A 23622-nucleotide genomic window follows, 5' to 3' on the forward strand; every position below is an offset into this window, starting at 1 on the left:
CTCTCAATGGCTTTGCTCTGGTGGTGAGTGCAGAAGGAATGATCTTTTATGCATCGGCAACAATTGTGGACTATCTGGGCTTCCATCAGGTAAATGAAGTGAAAACAGCCTTTTGATATATTAAATGTTGGGTTCTATTACCTTTGTCAATTGTCTTCAAAGCTTCAGACTATCTAAGATCAAGATCTTTATATCATATGACCCAGCTTTGTCTAGGGCAACATGTCAGCTTCAGTGGAGCATTGTGGTGCTTGGAGACCCTGAGGGGCTGAGACTCTACTCTTTAGCTTCTCATATTCAGAGCACCATCTCATGTGATAATTCCATATCTTAGACTCAAGATAGTTAGTGTGTTCCAGACATAATTTCGGAACAATGACTTAGTCCCCCAGGCTATGTGATTCTAGCCCATGAGGCAAAGGATTGGGGCCCAGATGCCTCAAATACCAGACCCTGGAAACTGACTTATCAACAAACAGGTACAAGAAGACATTTTACTCAAGGCACAGAAAGGAATAAGGAAGTGTTTCCTGTTTGACCTCAGGAAGAAAGAAGCCTCAAGAGGAAACCAGGTCAAACGAGAATCCAGATCTGCATTACTGTGGGAATAAGGCTGTGTTCTGCTTTAAATTACTTTATATTATGTAAAAAAATTATTTAAAAAAATTTATATTAGCTTTCAGGCTGTGCCTCTCCCTGGATGACTCCATTTTACAAGCAGTGTTTGGCTCCGATTTGGGGGCAAATGCAAAGGCGGGATATCTGTGCTCCTCACTGTGCATGTAGACATCACCATTTAGCCAGCCCTACCCACAAGGCATGAACTGGTAAATAACTTAATATTAAATGTAAAAATGTACTACCTATAAACATCAAAATAGACTAGGAGCATATGAACATATGGGTATATAAAAGCCATTATCAGAAAACCTAGGCTCAAGAACTTAACACATCAGACGAAAGAAGGGTGCAATTCCCTCACCTGATGAAGTGGTTTAAATGAGAAATATCATCTATAGGCTCATATGTTTGAACATCTGGTCCCTATTTGGCAGTGCTGTTAGAGAAGGTTATGGGAGACATAACCTTGCTAGAGGAAGTGTGTCACTGGGAGTTTGAGAGTTCATAAGCTTCACCTCATGTCTTAGTTAGGGTTTCTGTTGCTGTGAAGAGACACCATGACCACAGCAACTTTTATAAAGTAAAACATTTAATTGTCGTGGCAGCTTACAGTTTAGAGGCTCAGTCCATTATCATCGTGGTGAGGAACATGGCAGCGTGCAGGCAGACATAGTGCTGGCTACATCTTGATCAGAAGGTAAAAGGAAGTGGGCTGAGTGTCACAATGAGTGAAGCTTGAGCAAAAGAGACCTCAAAACCTGCCCCTACAGTGACATACTTCCTCTAAGAAGGCCACACCTACTTCAACAAGGCCACACCCCCTAATAGTGCCACTCCCTTTGGGGGCCATTTTCTCTCAAACCACCACACCACTCTTCTAGTTTGATTTTCTCTGCCTCATATTTTTGGTTGAGGATGTGATCTATCAGCTTCCTGTTATGCCTACTACATGCTGCCATGCCTTCTTGCCATGAAGGACTCTTATCCCTCTGAACTATAAGCCAAAATAAATTATTTCTTCCATAATTCAGTCACTTTTGGTCATGCTGTTTTATCATGGCAACAGAAAAGTAAATGATACACCTGGTCTCCATAAAAAGGACATCTAATGTTATAAAGGTGATGACCCTTCATTTACCTGGTGTGTGCATCTAGGGACTAACAAAGACTCCTAGTTATCCTCAGAGCTTCATTTCAACTTGGCCCTCACTGCTGACTCAAATTGACTATCTGCCCATCCCTTTCTATTTGTCCATCCATCCATCTATCCACATGGACCTGGTCTTGTACCTCATCTCTAAGTTCTCCAGGGTCCTCTGCTTTGCCTGTGCAATTCAACTCAACTTTTAGGTCCAGCTCAGTCTTGTCACCCTGCCTGGTTCTACACACCTTCAACAGCTCTCCAGTTGGGTTATTAATATTTTATCTATGCACTGAAGAAATTTTCTTTCTATCTGTATCAGTTGTTTGCCTCTGCCTCTAGTAAGGCCTTATTAAATTCCTTGAATTTTTCTGTGGCCTCTCTTACACTTTTGTATCTACTCTGTAGCCTATATACATACATACATACAGATAGATAGATAGATAGATAGATAGATAGATGATAGACATATAGATAGATGATAAGCAGATTTACTGTATGATGTATAATATTGATTTAAGAGTTAGTATTAGTAATAGGTGACAGACAATTGAACAGACAGATGATAGATGATAGAAACATTTACTGAGTAATGCATAATGTTTGACCTGAGAATTAGTGTTAGTAATTAAGATAGAAATAAAAGAGCCTATGTTTTCCATTTGCCAATTTTCAAGAGAAATTGGAACAATTTGGAAAATAGCAGCCAACAAAGCCAATACAGCTCATAAATTTATTATTCAATCAATTCTGACATGTGAAAAGACACAAACATGCATGTTTATGTTTCCTGCATGGCACATTCATAACAACTACTGCACAGTAGGGCTTCCAATCTGGAAACTAACATGGGCTCACCAGTAAATCAAAATTGGCAGTGGCAGGGTGTGGTTGGTGTGTACATCAGCTTCATTCAACAGGCCATGCCACAAAAACATCCCCTCTGTTATGTGTGAACCTAATTAGTCTTAACAATTAAAAACCCAGAGTCAGATATCAAGGGTAAAAGCTGAAAGATCAGAGAAGCAGAGCAGCAGCTACTTCTTACCTCTATGAATCCTCAGACCGAATGGGAGGCCAAGATTCTGTCTTCACATTCCTGTTTCTACCTCCCTAGTCCTAGGATTAAAGGCCTGCACTACCACCACCTGGCTCTGTTTCTCTTTTAAAATGGTTCAATCTCATATAGCCCAGGGCAGCCTTGAACTTTTGTTCCTCCTACTTCCTCTTCCCAAGTGCTGGGATTAAAGGTGTGTGCCACCACTGCCTGGCCCCTATGGTTAACTAGTGGCTAGCTCTGCCCTTTGATATCCAGGCAAGCTTTATTTGTCAGAACACAAACAAAATACCATACAACACCTCTGAAGATGAGTTCACAACAAAGTCCTAAGCACACAGGAAGCCAAGCCATGATGGCAAGCATGAGCCAGTAGACAATAAATGAATATAGTCCTTACTAGAAGAACATAAGAAAAACAACCCCACCTGAGAAAAGACAGGAAATAAACATATTTAAAATAGCAAGGGACCAAGTGTAACAGTGCATGTTTTAAATCTCAGTGCTCAGGACAGCCTGGTCTTGAGGGGACCTCACATTAGAGCACTGAGTCAGTCTCTCCTCTCTGAAATGTCAACAGCCCCCAGAGAAGACTGAAGTCTGCTTGAGCTATTACATTTCCTAAAGCAGACTCTATCAACTTTGACTTTGTGTGCAGCATAGAGATATTGTCCATTTGCCAGAATTCATGTTCCTCTGTGTCGGTTCCCAGTGCCCTTGATAGTGCAGAATTTGGGCATGGAGGCAGATAAGGACATGGCACGCTGGTATGATTCTTATATTAAAATAGTCCCCAGTAGTCTCTCTTGCTTGTATATGTAGGATTCAAAGCTAGAAAGAGACACCTGCCACCTTCTACATGTTCAGAATTACTTTAATTTAATCCTTTTCTGTGAGTAGACTATAAACTCCTTAGCTACACCTAGATCTTCTCCCTTTATCCACAACTGATGGTCTCACTACATAGCTGAGTGTTAAGGACAGAGGCTCTGAAGTACAGAATGGCTTATATTCAAGGTAGAATTTCCTTGCTGGGATTTTACTTATTAGAGCTCTGCTATTTCTCCTTAACTGTTAGGAGTATAAGTCAGTTTTTCCTTCGTCATAGAAAATGTTTCCATTGTCTTTACTTTATTCAAAATATTTCACAAAGTATTACAATAGCTTTGTGATCTCATTAGCATCTTGTATCAAATGTTTCACAAAGGTCAAGAGCCAATTCCTTCCTGAGGCTGCCTGAGTATACCGTTCAGCTTCTTCAGATCAGCACAGCTGTAAAATTTAGGCCTATGAAGCTTATTCATTCAGGAAACTGTATCGTCCCTCACAGTGACTTGTGGCAGCTGTTACCAAGTGAACCAGAACATCACAGCTCTATGGTCTGAGCAAGGACACCTATCTATGTCCAGTTAGTAGATGCATATACTCTTTGCCCAAGAATTAAAAATGACAGTTGCCAGACACGTAGCTTGTAAAAGACAGGCTTGCCTTTGTGTCTCATTGCATGGATAGTGGCTTGGAGCTGAAGTAAAGACTACTTCCCTGGTGGTAGCAGTGTCTAGTTTTTGTGTCCTCTTCACCCCTTCTTACATTTCTTCTCATTACTTCTCTTGATTTTCCTTTGTGGCATCTGCTCTAGGAAATCTTAAAGGCATTAGTTATTAAAACAAGAATTAAACCTGTGGCATTAGTTATTAAAACAGGAATTTGTTTCTTAAATCTAAAACTATTTCATGCTTTCTTCAAATTTGTCATAGAAATATATGGCTTTATTTTGTTCTCCCTTCTGGCTTTGCTGTCTCTTCCACTGTCTTGTCTGCCCTTTGCCCTGGTTACCTGCAGGCCCACAGCTCACATCAACCTAGATATACCCCTTCACTAACTAAGGCATGTAGAGATGATAGATGAGAGTCTTGGGAGGCCAGTGGACATTGGAAACCATGCTCTCTGATGGATCTATAAAGCTCAGGGTCACCCCAAAAACAGGTAAAAAGAATCCATCCTACAGCACCTACTTGTACCCTCACTCTGAGAATCATGGGAGCCCACTGTGCCCAGATCAGCAGTTTCTGTAACGTGAATCTTAAAAGATCTTATTAAATAAAAAACATGGAGCCAGGTGTTGGGGTGAATTCTGAAAGATCAGAGAAGCAGAACAAGCCACAGCTAACCTCACCTTGCCAACTTCTCAGCCAATCCTGTTTCCTCAGACTGGAAGCCTCTGAGTCCTCATCCAAATGGATCTCAGTTGAACCACTGCTAAAAGCCTAAAAGCTTAAAAGCCTCTAGTTCCTGGTCCTCATGCCTTATATACCTTTCTGCTTCCTGCCATCACTTCCTAGGATTAAAGGTGTGTGTCACCATGCCTGGCTGTTTCCAATGTCCTTGAACTCACAGATGTGACACTGTTTTCTGGCCTCTATGTCTATCTAGTGGCTGTTTGTTCTCTGACCCCAGATAAGTTTATTAGGGTGCACAATATATTGGGGGACACAGTACCACCACAAGTTTCTCTAGTTAAAACCACATAAGGAAATAGCACTGCCTGCAATATGGTAAAAACAACAACAAAAACATCAAATACTAAGGATGAATGCACTCAATGACTTACAGAACACCCACACAGAAAATGAAAAAACAGTGTTTTCAATTAAACTAAGGTTGGTCTAAATACATGGTGAGATATACCATACCCAGAAGACTCATTACTATCATGGAGATGTCAGCCTTTTCCACATAAAACTATATAATTTGTGGGATTACAGTGTAAGCAGAGACACTTTGAGTGAACATTGGCACTCTAATTCTAGAATCTTCATTGACATGCATGTGTCAATATAATAACATTCTTAGGAGAGGAGGGGATTACCAGATGGCAAGGAATAGGTTTCTCAGAGACTAGGCATAGAGGGCTAAGTGGGATAGTGAAAGTCAGGCAGGCCCACAAACAGCACTGCTCTGTAATCTGACGGTTCTCTCCCACCTGCCGTTTCCTAAATAACCACCCAGAGGCTTATATTAATTATAAATGTTTGGCCAATGGCTCAGGCTTATTACTACCTAGCTCTTACATTTAAATAAACTCATTTCTATTAATCTATGTATCCTTATGTGACCCGTGGCTTACCAGTTCTTTCACATCTTGCTTCTTGGGCGTCTTGCAGTGTCTGTCCACCCTTCTTCTCCCTGTCTTTAGTTTGAATGTACCACCTAACCTTATTCTTCCTGTCCATTGGTCAAAACAGCCTTTTCCTGACCAATGAGAGCAACACATATTCTCAGCGTACAGAAAGACCATCCCACAGCACTGCTCAGAGACAAATGGCCTGGACCAATGAAAACATCCACTCCTGCAGTCATCCAAGCCAGAGAAAACTCTTATCTCCTGTTTTGTATCACAGACATTTTTAGAGAAAGCAAGACAAAGATAGGAGGAAAGATTGGGTACATAATAAAATGCCACCATATGAAGATGATGCTGTCACACAAAGACCAGTCTTACAGTTGTGATACTGGGCAGAAAGATAGATTCCAAAGAATTCAGTGTTCCTTTGGTATGGAATTCAACCTGTGTGTGTAACGTAAACCATAATTTAGGGGTGTCCCAAGAGGCCCTATAGAGATGCTGCAGGACCCGATGGCATTAATAGGCTGGGTTCCCAGTGCAAAGAATAAGCCAAATTCTTCATTATGAGGATGGTAAGGGTCATAGAAAACCTCTCCAAGTTCATGGGTTATCTATACATTGGCATAGTCAAAACCTTAATGTCAGCTTTATAGGTCAAAGTTTCTGCAGATACCAGAGAATTCCAATAACTGAAAAACTGGCTTCCTCTAAAGTCTGATTTTCTTTAAGGAGGTTAGAGGAAAGAGAACCAGAGAGAGGGTCATGATCTGGTGGGTCCTAGGCATTTCATGGGCCTGGGTAGGTGGAAGTATATGACACAATTGGCCTGAAGGACCAGAGTTGAATTAGGAAAGGGGACAACTGAGTGCCCATTGCTTGAAAGCATAATGATACCACCATGCAGGCCAGATCCTAGGGGTCACAGAGTGAAGATGCCCTGGGGTGACAAGACCATGGAGGCACATCCTTCCAGGAAGTGTTATTGGAGCCTCAAGATTAAAGGTCTGTCTTTTTCTCAAAGCTTTGTTTGTTTGTTTGTTTGTTTGTTTTTTTCACATGTGACTTGCCTTTGAATGATTGATGTGGGGATCATGTGATTCTTAACCACCAGAACACATAAATTCAGGATGAGGCTAAAGCAACTGCTTCTGTATTTCAGACTGATGTAATGCACCAAAACATTTATGACTACATCCATGTGGATGACCGACAGGACTTCTGCAGACAGCTGCACTGGGCCATGGACCCTCCACAGGTGGTGTTTGGACAGTCCCCACATGCCGACACAGGTAGGCCAATTTCAATGACGTCCACATTTTCCTCTATATCTACATGGATTTTCCTTCAGGTTCTACTTTCTCTTGAGCCCTCCTCTCCATACTCCTCCAGCCAGCAGTTGGTCCATCCTAGGCTCTGTGTGGCTACTGGGGACCTTTGCATCATGGCACTTGCTCCAGTCTCTTCTGCTTTTCATTTCGGTAGATACTTGAGATACTCAGCTCATAGAGAGAAAAAGGTTATTTTGTTTCATAGTTTGGAAGGCTTCAATGCATTAACTGTGGATCCTTTGCTTTTAGGCATTTAGTGAGGGGCAGCATATTATAGTATGAGTGTCTGTTGAGGCAAAATCCTTATCTGCCATCCAACTCAAAGAGGAGAAAGAAGGGAATTGGGTCCATATTAGTTACTTTAGCTGTTGCTGCAACAAAAACTTGACAAAAGCAGCTTAAGGAAGGAAGGTTTATTTCTGTACATTGTTGGAAGATAGAGCCCACCATAACAGAAAAGCCATGGCTGCAGGGCATGAGGCAGCTGGTCACATTGCACCCACGGTCAGGAAACGGAGATGGATGCTAGTACTCAGCTCTCCTTTTCATTCAGCCTAGGACTCCAGGTCATGGAATGGTGTCACCACGTTTCAGGTGGATCTTCCCACTACAATTAATCCAATCTAGAAACTCCCTCAAACATGTCCAAAGGTTTGTTTATTGAGCTATTCTAGAGCCTATCAAGTTGATAATCAAGATTAATAATCACAGATCTACCCCTTGTCATGTTAACACCCAAACATATCACTTTAAATTGTAACTGGGTCCCATAATACCTCTCAAGAACATGCCCTAAAGCCCTAAACACCTCTCACTGCCTCATAAGTTCCACCACCATAGGCTGGGGTTCATGGGCCTTTGGAGGATACCCAAGATCCAAACTCCAGGCTCTGCCATATTTGGTATTTTCAACACTACCTAAGAACCTAAGAACTTGTCACTTGTTTCATAAACTCTCTCAAGCCCCTTACCTTCTAGGCAGCTTCTTTGGATCTATTTACATTTAACTGAAAAACAAAAACAAAACCTTCCACAGTAGTAGTTATGCTTTGTGCACTAGAACCCTGTAAATCATTCCCCAACAAATTAATTGTACACAATTGATAAAGATGAGCTGTGCATAGAATATTTCCATAAGTAGTAGGTAACCATGAGGTTGAAGGAGACAGATGCATGTGGGTCCTGGACTTCATCCAGGAGTTCATTCAGATGATGGTTTCCTACAGAAACTTTAAATAATTCAAAGAAAAATTTCCACCCAACCTTAACATCCAACAGAATAATTCACCTTAGACTTAAGGTGCCTTCATGTCATATCATTTATGCAGCTCCAATGACACTAAGCAAGTGACCTTAGTCACACATGCATCAGTGCTAAAAATCAACGTCATTAAGGGTAGCGCCAATGAAAGCAAAAACCATCAAAGCACTGTCTCTTGGGGTGACAAAGGCTTGGGGAATTGTGGAGAGATGTGCATTTTAAACAGAGTGGCATGTTTGTTACAAGCTTCATGGCAGCTACTTACATTTCTCCTGTGTGTTTACCCACTGTCTTCATAGGTCTAGTCTGTTGTTTCCCAGCCTAATCATCATATTTTATTTTGCGTTATTTGAATTATCTTATCAGACAGTACCATCCTCGGGAAGTTGCTCAGGGCCCAGGAACGGGGCAAGGGCTTGCCGTCAGAGTACTCAGCCTTCTTGACACGTTGTTTCATCTGTCGTGTTCGCTGCTTGCTGGACAGCACCTCTGGCTTTCTGGTGAGTGGGTGGATGCCAGGTACATGTGGGATACATTCTACCCTGCTGAAGAAAAGGTGGGGACAGAGTGGACACTGTATGGAGGCTCTAAGTAAGTAAGCTGGCAGAGCCCCTGGTCCCTGTACCCTCCCTCTCCAGTCAGTCACAGCTGTCTGAGAGTCCCTGGACACCCTACCTTGTCTTAGCAAGTATTCATCTCTGAGTCCTCTGACTGACCTCAGCTTCCACTGGCCAGCTTCCTAATGAGCTCAGCTTCCTAGATTGATTTGTGGACTCAGGGCCATAAGATCCTGTGACCACTGCATGTTGTCTTTCTGGTCCACCTAGAACAAACCTGGCATATATGCCCCATATATCTAACCTGGACAAAGGTTCTCAAGGGATTCCCATCTCCACAACCTGGACTAAGGATCATGGGAAGGTCCCATCTCCTCCAACTGGACTGAGTTTCCAGGAGAAGGAGTTATCTCCCTCACCTGGACTATGGAGCCCCAGAAGTCAAGCCTGGGGGCTGCAGATCCTTACAGAGCATCCACCAAAGGCTGAGCTGACAATTCCTAGCAGGCTTACTGCACACCTGGGCAAGAGCCCTAAGGAAATCTGTATGGGTTCTGCCTAGAGCCTCAGTAAACCCTCTTGTTCTATCATAATTTGTGAAGATTTTTCCAATTCACACCAGCTTTACCCAGCTCTGCATCCATGGTTCTGTGAGCTACCCACAAGCTGTGGTAAGTTGGAAAAGGACACAGGATAGAAGATCACAGCTTATGTTACTTAGGAACTTTCCCTCCCTCCACCCACCATGTACTTTTTTAGCTATATTTTTAGCTTATTATTTGAGAATTTAAAACATATATAAAACGTATTTTGATGATACTGAATCTCCTGTGCCCTGAATCTCCCTGCATGTGGGCCTGCCCATAACTAAAAAAGAAAAAGGTGTTATTTATGCCTCCATTCAAATCTATTATCTCATACCAATTCACAAAGAACCACTGACATTGGGTTAATCCATAGGCACTTCACAAGCCCTTTCCACTTCATCCTAAAGTCTAGGCAGGGGTGGAGAGGGTGCTGCCTGCCCAGGATCAATTGTTAGAACATTGAGATCTGATTGACTTTGTGTCAATAATTCTAAATCAGCCATAGTGGGAATATTTATATCAAAGAAACTGGCAAACACTGAAAATCTAGAATTGTTTTCCTTGGAGCTGGGCATTGAATGTTTCCCAGTACACCACTGCCTAAAATTGCCCACACCATGTATGTGATTGACACTAAGTGAATCCTTCCAAGTATTTGTTCATTCCACAACCCATGGATGTACTCAGACATGGATGAGCTGGGAAGAAGGGAAGAGTGATGGAAGAAGAGAAGATGGATGCATAAAGGGATAGAGAGGGTATGGGTCCATGCTGCTAGGACATCTGAAGGCAGGAGAACCCTGAAGGAACTTGGGAACTAATTCAGTGATATAGCAGCTTTCCCTATATGAATATATATATTGGTTTTTCGAGACAGGGTTTCTCTGTGTAGCTTTGCGCCTTTCCTGGAACTCTGTAGTCCAGGCTGGCCTTGAACTCACAGAGATCCGCCTGCCTCTGCCTCCTGAGTGCTGGGATTAAAGGCATATACCACCAATGCCTGGCCCCTGTATATTCTAGATTAATAAAATTAAGCTGTCCCTGTCTAATCATTAAAAGTGAGAAATACTAATTTGGAAATGGAAAGTTAAAGCTAGGTAGGTCAGCTCTCAGGGAACTCCTGCAAAAGATGGCTGATAGTTGGGTATAGGTCTGTGACAACTCGGGTAGATGTGTACTTATATCTTTCTCTGTATACACACATGGGGGCGGGGGAGGTGTCAACATGTGCACGGGTGAGATTATGCTATCCATAAATGGTCTCCAGACTGCCAGTGAAGGAACTGTAGCCCTAGGGCAGAGCTGTTATCCAGGAGGCTGAGAGTCACTAGGGTAGGGGAAGCAGGGGTTTCATAAAGTGTGAGAATGATGGTATTGCTACAAAGTTACCTTCACAACTCTGTGAACAACTGTTCTTCTGTCTTAAAAACACCAGACTATGCAGTTCCAAGGAAAATTAAAATTCCTGTTTGGACAGAAGAAGAAGGCACCATCAGGAACAGCCCTTCCCCCTCGACTCTCGTTGTTTTGCATTGTGGTACCAGTCCTGCCTTCCATGGCTGAGATGAAAATGAAAAGTGCATTCTTGAGGGCGAAGCACAGGACAGACTTTGTAGTTACAGTGGACTCAAGGTGAGCGTGAATTATCATATCACAACATTAAACTATGATAGCAAAATGTCCTACATGTAATTTCTATTTAATTTTTCCTAGCAAATAATAAACATGAAGTCTGACATTTTAAAACCCTTACACAATGCACCTGACTACTCTTAGGGAAAAGCATCTTTTCAAAATTGGTGCAAACTGTAGCATCACACACTTTCATTGCAGCTACACTAAAGCTGCCCTTAACCTCTAGGCTCAGAGTAAGCAAGCCCCCAGAGAGAGGCCAAAGTGGGCCTGTCACTCTACGGGCCCTGCCTCCTCCTCAGTTTGTTGGTGTTGGGTACAACACAGATAGATATTTAGCAAACACAGGCATATCAAAGGTTAGTGTCAGGACTGTGCCAGCTCTCTAGGCCCTCATCTGGCCAGTCCTATGACATTTTCTCAACTTTCAAGAGTAGAGAACACTCCTAGTTTTCTGGGCCATGTCTATGATTGATTCATGGATCCATTTCCAGGAGAGATTTAAAATGCTATGCATATAAAGCTATTTTCTACCTGGTATAGTGACATGGGAGTATGAGGTCAGAGGGAGTTGGGAGACAGGGATGCCTCAGTTCTGAATTGGTTTCTGTTGTGTGACACTATTCCTGGAGAGACATAAACCAATGTCTACTCACCCGAGATACTGAACTGAAGATGTTGTACCCAGAGACCCCCCAAAGACCACCAAGAGACTGAATCTGATGCAAAAGCAAAGAATCTTTGTATTGCGAGTTAACTTGGGACTCTCCATCGGTCTGATGCAGCACCAGAGCAGAAGAGACCCCAAGTAGCAATGGGGCAGGATTTTAAAGCAAAGGGGGCTTGGGGTCTACAGACTTCATAGGAACAGACTCAGGATTGGTTTATGTGAGTGGCAATCATGTTAGTAATTTTTAATTGGCTAGGGTGTAGCTAGTTTTCCTGCCTGGCCCACAGTCAGGACAAATCTCTCTCACCTGCCAGTCCCATAGTCGCTCAGACCCGACCAAGTAAACACAGAGACTTATATTGGTTACAAACTATATGGCCGTGGCAGGCTTCTTACTAACTGTTCTTACAGCTTAAATTAATCCATTTCTATAAATCTATACCTTGCCACGTGGCTCATGGCTTACCGGCATCTTCACATGCTGTTTGTCATCGTGGAGGGTGGCAGTGTCTCTCTGACTCAGCCTTCCACTTCCCAGCTTTATTCTCCTCCTTGTCCCGCTTATACTTCCTGCCTAGCCAATGGCCAATCAGTGTTTTATTGACCAATCAGCAACACATTTGCCATACAGAACATTCCACAGCACTAGGGTTAGTTGGTGGTTACAGTTATCATTTTGGGGCAGGCCTGGAAAAGTCCCAGGCTTTGTCCTTGAGCTGCCATGAAGGCTGGCTGGCCTAGCGCGTACTGACTGTGGGGACTGGCTCAGTTGCCTGGACTCTCACATTGACCCATGCGCGGTAGCTCTAAGTTGGTGAGAGGTCCCAGACAGTAAACAATTGGCTGAACCTTGGTCTGTCAGAACACATGCAGAAAGGAAGCTACTGCAAGGACTAAGTCTTTTGTTCATGGCCTTCCCAGAAACTGCTTGTTCAAGTCTCAGGAAACTGAAATTGAGGCCTGATCTCTAAGAGAAGACTGAGCAGCCTGTTATGGCATCTGCTTGGTCCTTTCAAAGACAGATCAAAGCATGGATATCACAAAGTCCAACTTGATAAACTAATGACTTTTATTAGGGTTACTTATAGGAATGTGGATGAGGGGTTACTTACAGGAACAGAAATGACTCAAAGACAGCTACATCTAAAACCCACTCCAGCATGAGTGACAGATCACAAAAGCTGGAAATTTGGAGCATACTGCCTATCCTTCAGGCCGCTCAATAGGTTGGAGAGTGGCCTTTTCTGGTGGCTCTGTTGGTCTGAGCCTTTTCTAGGCACCTCAGCCCCTCTGAGGGTCTTCTAGGCAGTTTGACGAGACTCTCAGCAGTTTTTGCTGCTTATACACTTTTGGGAGATACCTAGTGAATCTATTCAGTTTCAGGGACTTCCTGAAGCTATTTTGAGTTATTTACTTCCTGTCTTAATGATCTTCCATGCATGATTGAATGCTTTGCCTTCCTTAGGACATCCTGTTGTTTTGTTTTACTTCCCTGTAAACATCCTGACATTAACTATTTCTTTTGCATCCTATGTCTTAAGGCATTTTCCTCTGAAATGAAAAGTTCTAATCTAGGAGGAAGCTGCTACACAACAATTTTCCACTAGATTGTAGGCAACACTTTCTCTTATTCTATTATAATATTAGTAGTCAAAACAACCCTAATTCCCAGACACTTGTATGTCCTTTGGTGACTAAAGCAGAACCAAGCTGCCCATCACCCTCTCCAGAGCATAGTTAGGTCTCAGGCTATGGTTGCATTAGCCAAGACAGCAAGGCTTGGAATAAATAGTGAAAGCTGAGATGGGCTCTCCATTTATTTAAAATTGAACTAGGAGTTTCAGCTGTAACCCTGACCCTGGCCCTAACCTGAGCCATGGTGTTCTTCTCACAGAGGCAGTTGTGAGCTCTTCTATGGCCTTGGTTGTTGGAAGAGTGCTGGGGAGGGGGCCTCTGGGACCACCATTTCCTCATCAATCTTGTTCCCTCCACAGTACAGCCTCCATGAGGGCAGTTAAATGCCTTATCAGGCCACTTCTGGAGGCACTGCCCATTCTACTGGCCTCCCCATCCTGACCTGAGGATGTTATGCCCCAAGCAAGCATCCTGGGACAGTGCCACTAATGAGCCCTTCCTCATCCATGAGCTACTCTGTGATCTCTCTTGGGATACTGGCTGAAAAGGAAGGGATCCTGTTTGCTCTGCTGCACCAGATCCCTTCTCTCACCCTTCCTGGCCTCTCTGCTGCAGCCAAGGCTGAGTGACCACTCTGTGGCTTAGTCCTAGCCCATGGCCTTGGTCCCCTGTAATTGCTCTTGGAGAAGCCGTTTGTTTGACCTAAGTGTCTGTTGCCTTCCCATTTTGCAGGACAATAAACACCAGGTGGGAAGAAAACCTCAGCAGGTTACCAATTCAGCACATGAATACAGGTCTGTTAACTGACCCTCAGGAGTAATTTGTCAAGTCTGCACAAACCCACAGACACAGCGCTCACCACCATATACAGTATGTACACTTAGAAGATGCAGTTAGCAAATGTTTCAGCCAATGGTGGAAATCTGGCCCCCGTTGTTTCTGCCTTTCTTCCTTAGCTGGGTGCCTTTGTCTGTTCATCTTGCTCCTTGTCTTAGTTAGGTTTCTATTGCCGTGAAGAGACACCATGACCACAACAACTCTTATAAAGAAAACATTTAATTGGGGTGGCTCATTACAGTTTCAGAGGTTCAGTCCATTATCATCATGATGGGGAGCATGACTGCATGTAGGCAGATGTGGTGCTGGAGCTGAGAATCCTACATCTTGCAGGCAATAGGAAATCAACTGACTCAGTGGGTGGTATCCTGAGCATAAGAAACCTCAAAGTCCACCCCCACAGTAACACACTTCATCCAACAAGGCCATACCCATTCAACAAAGCCACACCTCCTGATAGTACCACTCCCCGTAAGATTATGAGCCAATTACACTCAGACCACCACACTCCTGGATCACGCTTTCTGTATATTTCCCAACCATGACAACTTTCCTATGGATGTATACAGTAATAAAGGACATTCACAACAGACTCAGAAATACAAGTGGAATGCAGGTAGTCACATACCTTAGCTGAGCCATCTGCCTTTAGGAATACTATCACCAGTGGCAAGCTTGTCCTGCTATTTTCAGTGGTGGTCTCTGTTGCTTGCTTATATAGATATGTGAAGCACTCTCTGCTTTCAAGTTTGTCTTTTGGTCCGACGTGCTTTTCTTCTTTCATCAGCATTAAATCTTGTTCTTCAGATTTGAACCTGGAATGGCCCTGAGTACCCATCCTGGAAGGCTCAAGGACTCCACATTGCATACCGCCATTTGCACCTTCACTATCAGCTTGTTTGACCTACTTGCCTTGTCATTGTGGCAACTTCAAAGTCACCAGAGTCTTGCAGCTTAGCCCTTAGTTACCTGCTATATCCCAGATGGTGGGGTGTAGTGCCTAGACATTCCCTGATGTCCAGCTACTGAGTGTCTATACTCTTGTGAGAGCCAGTGTGAAGAGCCTGGCTTGTTTACCAGACAATGCCAGTGGTTGCATTTAAGGCAAGCACCTGAAGCCTGCCTCTCTCCTGTTGGGTTTGGCTTCACCCTGCCACCACATCTGTAACTCATCTCCACCTTCTGTAAATGATATGTGCACAACAACAGTCACATAAAGTTTTCCTTTCTGTGCTTTGATTTCCTAGATTTGTTATTCTTACTTCTGTCCAGTGCCTACCTAGCACTGAAGCCAGAGTTGCACCCCCATTGTCTCCTGGGTGCAGGGCATATGGAACTAGCCTCCAGGGATGAAACTGAGTTAGCCTAGAAGGTTCCCAACCTGAGCCGGCAAACTGATGATAACATCAGACTTCTAGAACATTCTAAAAATAAGTTTGTGTACTTCCTCATTTTTTTTTTTTTCAAGACAGGGTTTCTCTGTGTAGCTTTGTGCCTTTCCTGGAACTCACTCCGTAGACCAGGCTGGCCTCGAACTCACAAAGATCCGCCTGCCTCTGCCTCCCGAGTGCTGGGATTAAAGGTGTGCGCCACCACTGCCCAGCCTTCCTCATTTTTTTAAATTAAAGAAATAATGTATAAAATATAAGGGCAGAAAAGCAAGGCCATTGGGGAAAATACTTAAATGCCATGACCTGGCCAGCCAGAGCCCAGTGGTCTGCAGGGCCCACTGGTTTGCAGGGGTAGACCCACCTGTGCAGGGTCAGGGAAGATCAGTGTCTATCAGTCTAAAGGAGTACGCTGCCTTTGTTCACTGTTTGAGTTTCCTGTTTTTAAAGGGTAATTTGGCTTGTTTTCATCAGAGATTCCCACAAGCTTTCTCTTTCCTGAATGCTTTTCTAGCCCCCAAACAAAGCTCTGGGAACACTAATGCTGTGCTCAAAGCTAGGCCTGGAGAGAGACCTCTAGTGCACCCTTGAACCCAAGTAGGAAAATGCAATTTCTGGTGCCATTTCACTCTGTTTTCTAGGTATGATGGGCACAAGATTGGGTACATAGGCCACCCCCCTTCAGGGAGATACCTAGGTGGATTTGTAGGATTTCTGAAGACAGTAGCCCTTTAAGTAGGTGCCATACCATGTAAACTATTCAGACTCTTAGGGAGAACCTGGTGTTGAGGACTCTTGTCCCCTCTGCTTTGACCTAAAATCAGAACTGCTTTCAGCAAGCACATCACAATTCATTCTCTGTGGGGCCAGAGATGGTGGTACCAGGCCCCGAGAGCTGGCTCTGACAGCAGCTGCTGTCCCTCACAGCTTTCTTAACAAGGGTTGTGTTGGCTGTTCCTCTTTGTTTCTTCAACTTGCTATGTTCTTTTACCTACCTCCTAAAATTTATTTCAAATCCCCAAATCAACCCTTGCCACAGTTTTGTCATTGTCCATAGATACACAGTGGGAAAAATAGGATTCTCAGAGAGTACACATTCCCAGCAGTGCCCCAGCAGGCCAGGTTTCCTTCTCTCTCAGTCTCAGCTCCTTACAGACCCCAGGTACAAAGAGCACAGAGCACTCTGGGGTGAGTTCAATAGATAGAGTTTGAAGTCCAGCACTGGCACTCAGCAAAGAGGCATCATCAGGCAAACCACCTAAATTTCTCCTCCCAAGAGCAAAATGGCTCTCTATCAGGATGACTCAAAATTATTCTAAATAGAATTTAAGGGAAAAATTCATGACTCCAGTAGCCCTAGCAGGTCAGCTTGGCCACCCATCCAAATATGTCCACTAAAGAGACCAGTAGTGCTGAAAGTGGAGAAGGGAGACACTGATGGTAGTACTTTGGAGACAGGAACATATGAAAGGGCCCCATCTTTGGAGCATTTACATGAGCATCTGGCTAGAATAGAGGCAGAATTGGGGTAAGAGTAAGAAGTATGCTTAATTAAGCAGTTCCGGTCAAGGCATGGTAATCTTGTTAATCATTGTTTCATTTCTGGTTTTGCAAAGTGGTCTGAAGAAGTCTTTATTGCTTGAGGAGATAAACTGGGTCTCAGGAGATGGTTAGTGTTTCTTCAAACTACAGCCCTACCACCATGGACAGTCTGTCTTATGAGGCCCTCCTGTTGCTGAAATCTAAGGTGTCTTCAGGTTTGGGGAAATGACTAAGACCTTTAGTCACCCTTTGAGAATATGAAACAGGATGCAGTAAAAAGCTGACAATAAGATGCCTCCATTATTTTTATCTTTGTGTCTTAATCCTTGAAGACAAATGAGATAGTGTATTGGATGGTTTTATGTCAACCACAAGCTAAAGTTATCTGAAAAGGAGGGAACCTCAATGGAGAAAATACCTCCATAAGATCCAACTGTAGGGCCTTTTCTTAATTAGTGATTGATAGGGGAGGGCCCAGCCTATTGTGGGTCCTCCCCATCCCTGGGCTGGTGGTCGATCTTTGGGTTCTATAAGAAAACAGGATGAGCAAGCCAGTAAACAAAACTCCTTTATGGCCTCTGCATCAGCTCCTGCCTAGAAGTTCCTGCCCTGCTTGAGTTCCTGCCCTCACTGCTTTTGATGATGAACTATTAAATGGAACTGTGAGTGAAATAAACCCTTCCCTCCCCAAGTTGCTTTTGGTCATGATACTTCATCACAGCAATAATAACCTGAACTTAGATGCTCCGTAAATGATTAGTGTACCTATATACATAGGTAAGCAGGTGACCTAAAGTGAAGGACACAGATGCAAAGTGAAGGTAGAGATGCCAGACTTTCATCCTGCTTTTAGATAATTTTTGAGCCCAAGTGAGGAATTTGGTTTTTAATAAAAACAGCTTCCAAGTGCCTGTTATAACTCTCACCCCAACTCTACACCCCATATTTACCCTGAGGATAGTGGCTTTGTGATCACTAGTTCATTGTTAAAATGATGGTATAGAACATAATTTCCTTGAATCACAGGAGTCAATTGTATTTGCCTTCTGGAGGGGAGGAAGGTGCAATCTCTAAAGCCACCTATGTGCCATCCTAAAGTAATTAATTATATTATATTTATATAATTAACATTTATATTAGTCTCTGCAATATAAAGATTAAAAGGTGTAAGTTATTTCTATCATCTCTTGAGAAAGCAGTAATATCTGTGTTGCTAATCCCTTTCATTGTCATATTGTTAACATACATTAATGCTGTTATCTGGTCTTCACAGGGCAAAAGCTGTTACAAGTCTGTGTGAATCAGAATTGCATCCCAAACACAATTACTTAGCAGGTACTTCTAAAACTTCATGTTTTCATCTTTTCTCTATGGCAAGATGCTTTTGTCCCTGAGAGAGTTCCCCATGCCTGCAGAACTCTGTGTGTTCCCTGGAGATGCCAGGGCCAGCAGGGAGTACCACTGAGATAATTGCCTGCTGCTGTCACTCAGGTCCTGGTCACTGCTGAGAAAAAAACTTTCCCATTAGCCCTCATTGTGACATCTTTCTCTCTAAATTCTAACAGGAAGGAGTAATGGAGAAAATGGCATTTCACTATTCAGGGGACAAACAGATAGGAGCCACTGGGCCCGGGCTTTAGCCAGGCCTTCATGTCTGTGCCTCAGGGGTGGTCCTGATCTCCTCCCAGACCCCAAGGGGGCTTCAGGGTAAGTGGTACCAGGCTTCACAGTCCCAGCCCCTGGTTAAGTCACTGTGGTTATCAGAGTGAAAGGATGGGATAGGCATGGGTAAGAAATAGTGGCTGTAGCCCTGACACCTATATGCCTGTAGACATCCTCTCAGCCTGCGCAGCAAGGCGTCAGGGAGGAGGTGTTTGGCTCAGAAATCCTTTCAGGTCACAGCCCTTCTCTCACTTGCCACCTGCCACTGCCCACCCTCTCACCCCATCCTAACCAGGGGTCTCTATCAAATTGGCTACTAGGTAGAACCCTCCTTATCTCTCATCACATAGGTGCTAGTCCTGAAGCCACAAAGTGTCCTGGAGTCAGCCACAGGACTGTTCTTTTAATTTGATGGTCCCTACAGTATTTTATTAGTCATGATCATACAGCTGATGGAGGATACTCACCTGTGCCACAGTAGTGCTTCCCTGGAGCAAGGAAAGCAGCATGCTGCTTCCCTGGAGCAAGGAAAGCAGCATGCTGCCTGGGAACTTAGGGGCCAAGGCAGGCAAGGTAGAACAAGGAAGGCTCTTCACTGTTCCCTTGGATTGACAATAGGTAGTTGTAAAAGCCAATGTGGTCTGGGAAGACTTGAAGCTGCCCTTGGGATTTAATTGGGTACATACTACATTGCTACCCTCTCATAGAAAGGCCGAGGCCCCTAAGGAGGTAAGAACATCACTTCTGTTGTTATGTTAAATGGCTATCTTTTCTCTGAAGGGACAGAGAAGAAGAGAACCAGAAGCATGCACCAAGAAGGTCCACTGGTGTCCGGGGGCAGAGGGAGATGCACAAGTACAATTATGGCTTGGAAACACCAGTACACTTGAGGCACCTGAACTGGAACACAGAACAGAGAAGTCAGGAGGTCACTACCAAGCTGACTCGGCAGCCTAGTAAGAATGAGCCATCCACATGTCCAGTGCCCCATGGTTCCTGTTTGCCTTACCCTGGAAGTCAGGGCATGTTCAGTGCCAGCAATGTGGCTTCTTTCAAAAATTCACCAGACCATCCTACTGGTGCCTACTGCAGCCAAATGAACAGACCCTTGCAAGATATCCACCAGGGCCAGGTACATCCTTCCACCTGTCATATCCCCCAGGGAAGCCTGGGATCCAGGATCCCTCTGCCTGGAATGCAGCGCTTCACAGCCAGGGGCTTTTCTACAGAGGATGCAAAGTTGCCCAGTCTGCCAGTGACCATAGACACTCCATATAATCCAGTATTGTCACTGGAAGTACCGATCAAGATGGAAAATGAATCTGGGTCCCAGGATATAGTTGATGCCAGCACAACTAGCCGGGTGTGGCTGGGAGCTAGCGACATGGCCAGGAGACATCTGGTCAGTTTCCCTGCCAGGATGCACCTAAAAACAGAGCCTGACTATAGGCAGCAGGTCTGTACCCCACACCTTGGTCATGGTATGCTGGAAACTAATCCCCACAGCAGAGATACTTTTGGATCCTGCAGGGAGCAGGCTCCTTTCCTTCCTGCACATTGCACATGCCTGGATCCAGAGCCTCCTCACCACCTCTTCATGCGGGGCCACAGTGAAAGCCAGCACCCCTCTTTGGGCCAAGACTGCAGAGCTCCTATTGTTAAGCGTGAGCCCCTGGACTCACAATCATTGGCTGCTCCTGGCCAAGTGGCTATGCCCAGGATATTTCCTAAGAGTGCCTCTATAACTGTGATCCCACCCAAATGCTCTGATGGGATTTTCCTACCCTAGAGCTGCTGCTCTGGTGGAAATCTCAGTCAATGGATGATACAATATGATCAGAGATTCTTCTAGTGATGCTCTTTACAGAACTCAACGAGTGAGGCTGATTCCCTATGTGTAGTTGAGAAGTAAAGCACCTGAATCATATAGAGCATTAGAGGATTCTCATGCATAAACCTGTCTGTTCAAGTGGAAAGCATTTCTCTTTGAGAAATTAAAGTGTTTAAGAAAGTAGCCAATAGTATTTTATGCTGGGCAACCCCTAACTGATGTGTCAAAGTGATGTGCCCCTGGTGCCCAATCTTGCTACATCTCCTGCCTGTATGTAGCAGAAGTTCTGAGGCTCTGAGTCAAATCTGAAGCCACATTTTGCATAGTGGTGGTCGGGGAAACATCCCATCCCATTTGGTGTTTTCTGTGGATTTCTGAGTATGGTTTATGTACCTGTGTCCCTGCGCATATCACATGGTAGAGGTCATAGTGTCCAGGCCAGGAACCAGAGAAGCACAACATACAGAAAAGGGTGAGCCACACTGATGAGGAGGCATTGTCCCTGACTGTTGTCTATAGGGCTTTCAAGTAAGGGCAACAGTTCCTAGCCCAGGGAGACTTAGGGAAAAGGAAGGTAGCTAGTATTTGTTTTGAATTGTAAAGGCAATGCACTCTGATTGTAGGAAATGTGGATATCAAATAAAAAACAGAAAGGATGGGTTGCCACAAACCATTGGCAATTGACTTATGGCTGATGGTGAAGGTGAGTGTTCTAGGAAAGGGCTCAGACCAGAAGTCCTGCTCTATTAGCACAGGGTCCACTGAACAGGAAAAAAAAAACCTGCTGTGCTCTGCTCGCCTGTATGGTACAGATAGTCTTCCTCGGTGATGATCATCCACCTCTGACGTTACTTCCCCTGAGGTCTTAGAATGCTTGCTGGAGCTCATGGCTAATTCTACTAGGTATTCTCTTCAATACAGACTTCCTCTCCTTTACCTATGGCTCCAGAATACCATTGCTCAGCTATTGGCTTTGTGAAGAAGCTGTCTGGAAAATGCCTATCACCTTGTTAGAAGCAAGTTGGGTGGGCAGGACCAGGTCCTCTGCCCAGCTTTTGACCTGTCTGGCTCTCAAGAGGACTCACTGTGGGACAGGGATATGACTGAAGATCTAGAACTGAGAATACCCACTATAGAGCCTAGGGACTTGTGTTCTCTTTGTCCCTCAGTCCACAGAGGCTTTTCAAAGGGCAAGACAGGACATATGAGGCATGCTCATACCTTCACTCCAGCTTCTCCATTACCTGAAGCCTGAAGTCAGGATGGTGTCCCAGCTCTGCACCCTGTGCCCAGCCACCTGTCTCCCTCCTTTACTTAAACTGTCTTAGTCCCACTTTACACATTTCTGCCAAGCATAGCTTACCCTGTGGTTATTAATGAATAACAACAGGTAGAGTTTGAGTCTTCCTCATCACTTCTTGTTCTAACCAATGCCCAGTTCCCAAGGACAGGACATGCTCAAACCACTCAAGTGTCTGAAATTCTAGTATTTCTCTCTGAACATGATTAGCTGTGTTCCTATCCTCATACAGACTCAGGATCCAATATGCTTCTTAAACAAGGAGCAGAGAACACAGTAGACTGTTATGCTCCAATGTATACAACATTTCTCAAGCATTTTGGAGCCAGTGGAAGAAACCTGGGAAAAGAGGCCAAGAAGAGGGAATTCAGAGACATATTTAGGCATGGTGATGTATATTCCAGCACTCAAGAGGTCAGCAGTTTAAGCCTACACGAGATCCCTCTCAAATAAAATAAAATAAAATGCATTATTACATATTTACTAATTTTCGCTAAATCCCCATCCCCTTGCTACATAACCAAAGAAGAGCTGTGCCCCCCTTCCCCCAAAGCCCAGTTGTCTCTGTTCACGTACTCTGAACTTTCAGATGTACCTGCTGGACTGCTGCTGGGATGAGTTACCAAATGTGGAGTGTGGTCAGCTCAACTGGTACCTAGGCTTCCGTGCAGGTCAGGCTTTGTGGACACTGAGTTCTGCACTTGGATGTCAGTTCTGCAGATTTTGTGTGTTGGAGGGATGCCACATCACATTGTATCCAAGCTTGGATACCTGGTGCCAACACTGTCCAAGGAAGCTCAAATCTCCTACACTGCACCTTTGTTGCTCATTCATCACAAATCCCCAGTCAACTTGCATGGGAGGTGCACAGAGGTTACTCCTGCTTTAGGATTTCACCATCCACACTAACTATAGGCTCACACTTTTGGTGATATTTAGCTTTTGCCCATACGGCTAAAAAATCATAATCAAATATAATGAGAGATGGGCTAAGAAGGAATACATACAAAGTGTCCTTTATATTTGCAGTTTCTACTAGAAGAAAGTCCTCAAGATTTAGACTGGCCCAATGAGCTTTAAACAGACATACTACAGTGAAGCTTTCTGTGCTGTTTGCTCGGTGCTCTGTTTTAACAGCGAATCCAAATTCATTTCTCATACTGTGGTTTGTACTAAATTTGCAAAACTTGTGTAAAATAAACCTCATGGTTCCATGTATTTAGTGTAAGATTGTGTGCCTTTTTCTTCAGAGTGTGTTTTGGATTTACATTTTAGGACAACAGAAGGGAATAAATGTAAAAGTAGAAAAGTTGGAGTTGAGGGCTGGGGTTGGGCCCTCCTCTGCTCTCACTGAAGGTTGGTACCCTCACGTGCCCTCAGGTCACACCACACTCACACTGCCTGTGAAGAGTGAGGAAGTCATGGCAGAGGGATCTTTTCATCCAG

At 44.1% G+C, this 23622-nt stretch overlaps 1 protein-coding gene across 1 annotated transcript; it reads left to right on the forward strand.

The window, feature by feature from the left end:
- Ahrr (aryl hydrocarbon receptor repressor) lies at nt 1-23309 on the forward strand. The gene is made up of 7 exons (XM_059276359.1): nt 1-89; nt 7106-7235; nt 8902-9035; nt 11115-11311; nt 18657-18718; nt 18949-19090; nt 19826-23309. The coding sequence occupies exons 1-7, from the start codon at nt 39-41 to the stop codon at nt 20832-20834; spliced, it is 1725 nt and encodes a 574-aa protein (XP_059132342.1). The 5' UTR covers nt 1-38; the 3' UTR covers nt 20835-23309.
- The last annotated feature ends 313 nt before the right edge of the window (nt 23310-23622 follow it).

This window comes from Peromyscus eremicus, chromosome 11, assembly GCF_949786415.1.
Source record: "Peromyscus eremicus chromosome 11, PerEre_H2_v1, whole genome shotgun sequence".
Classification (NCBI taxonomy): domain Eukaryota; kingdom Metazoa; phylum Chordata; class Mammalia; order Rodentia; family Cricetidae; genus Peromyscus; species Peromyscus eremicus.

Bases quoted from the DNA above. Each gene is read 5' to 3' on its own strand.
- Ahrr (XM_059276359.1), top strand. From the start codon at position 39: ATGATCTTTTATGCATCGGCAACAATTGTGGACTATCTGGGCTTCCAT. The intron at 11,312-18,656 runs GTGAGCGTGAAT...TGGTCTTCACAG, and splicing joins GTAGTTACAGTGGACTCAAG to GGCAAAAGCTGTTACAAGTC. The intron at 19,091-19,825 runs GTAAGTGGTACC...TTTTCTCTGAAG, and splicing joins GACCCCAAGGGGGCTTCAGG to GGACAGAGAAGAAGAGAACC.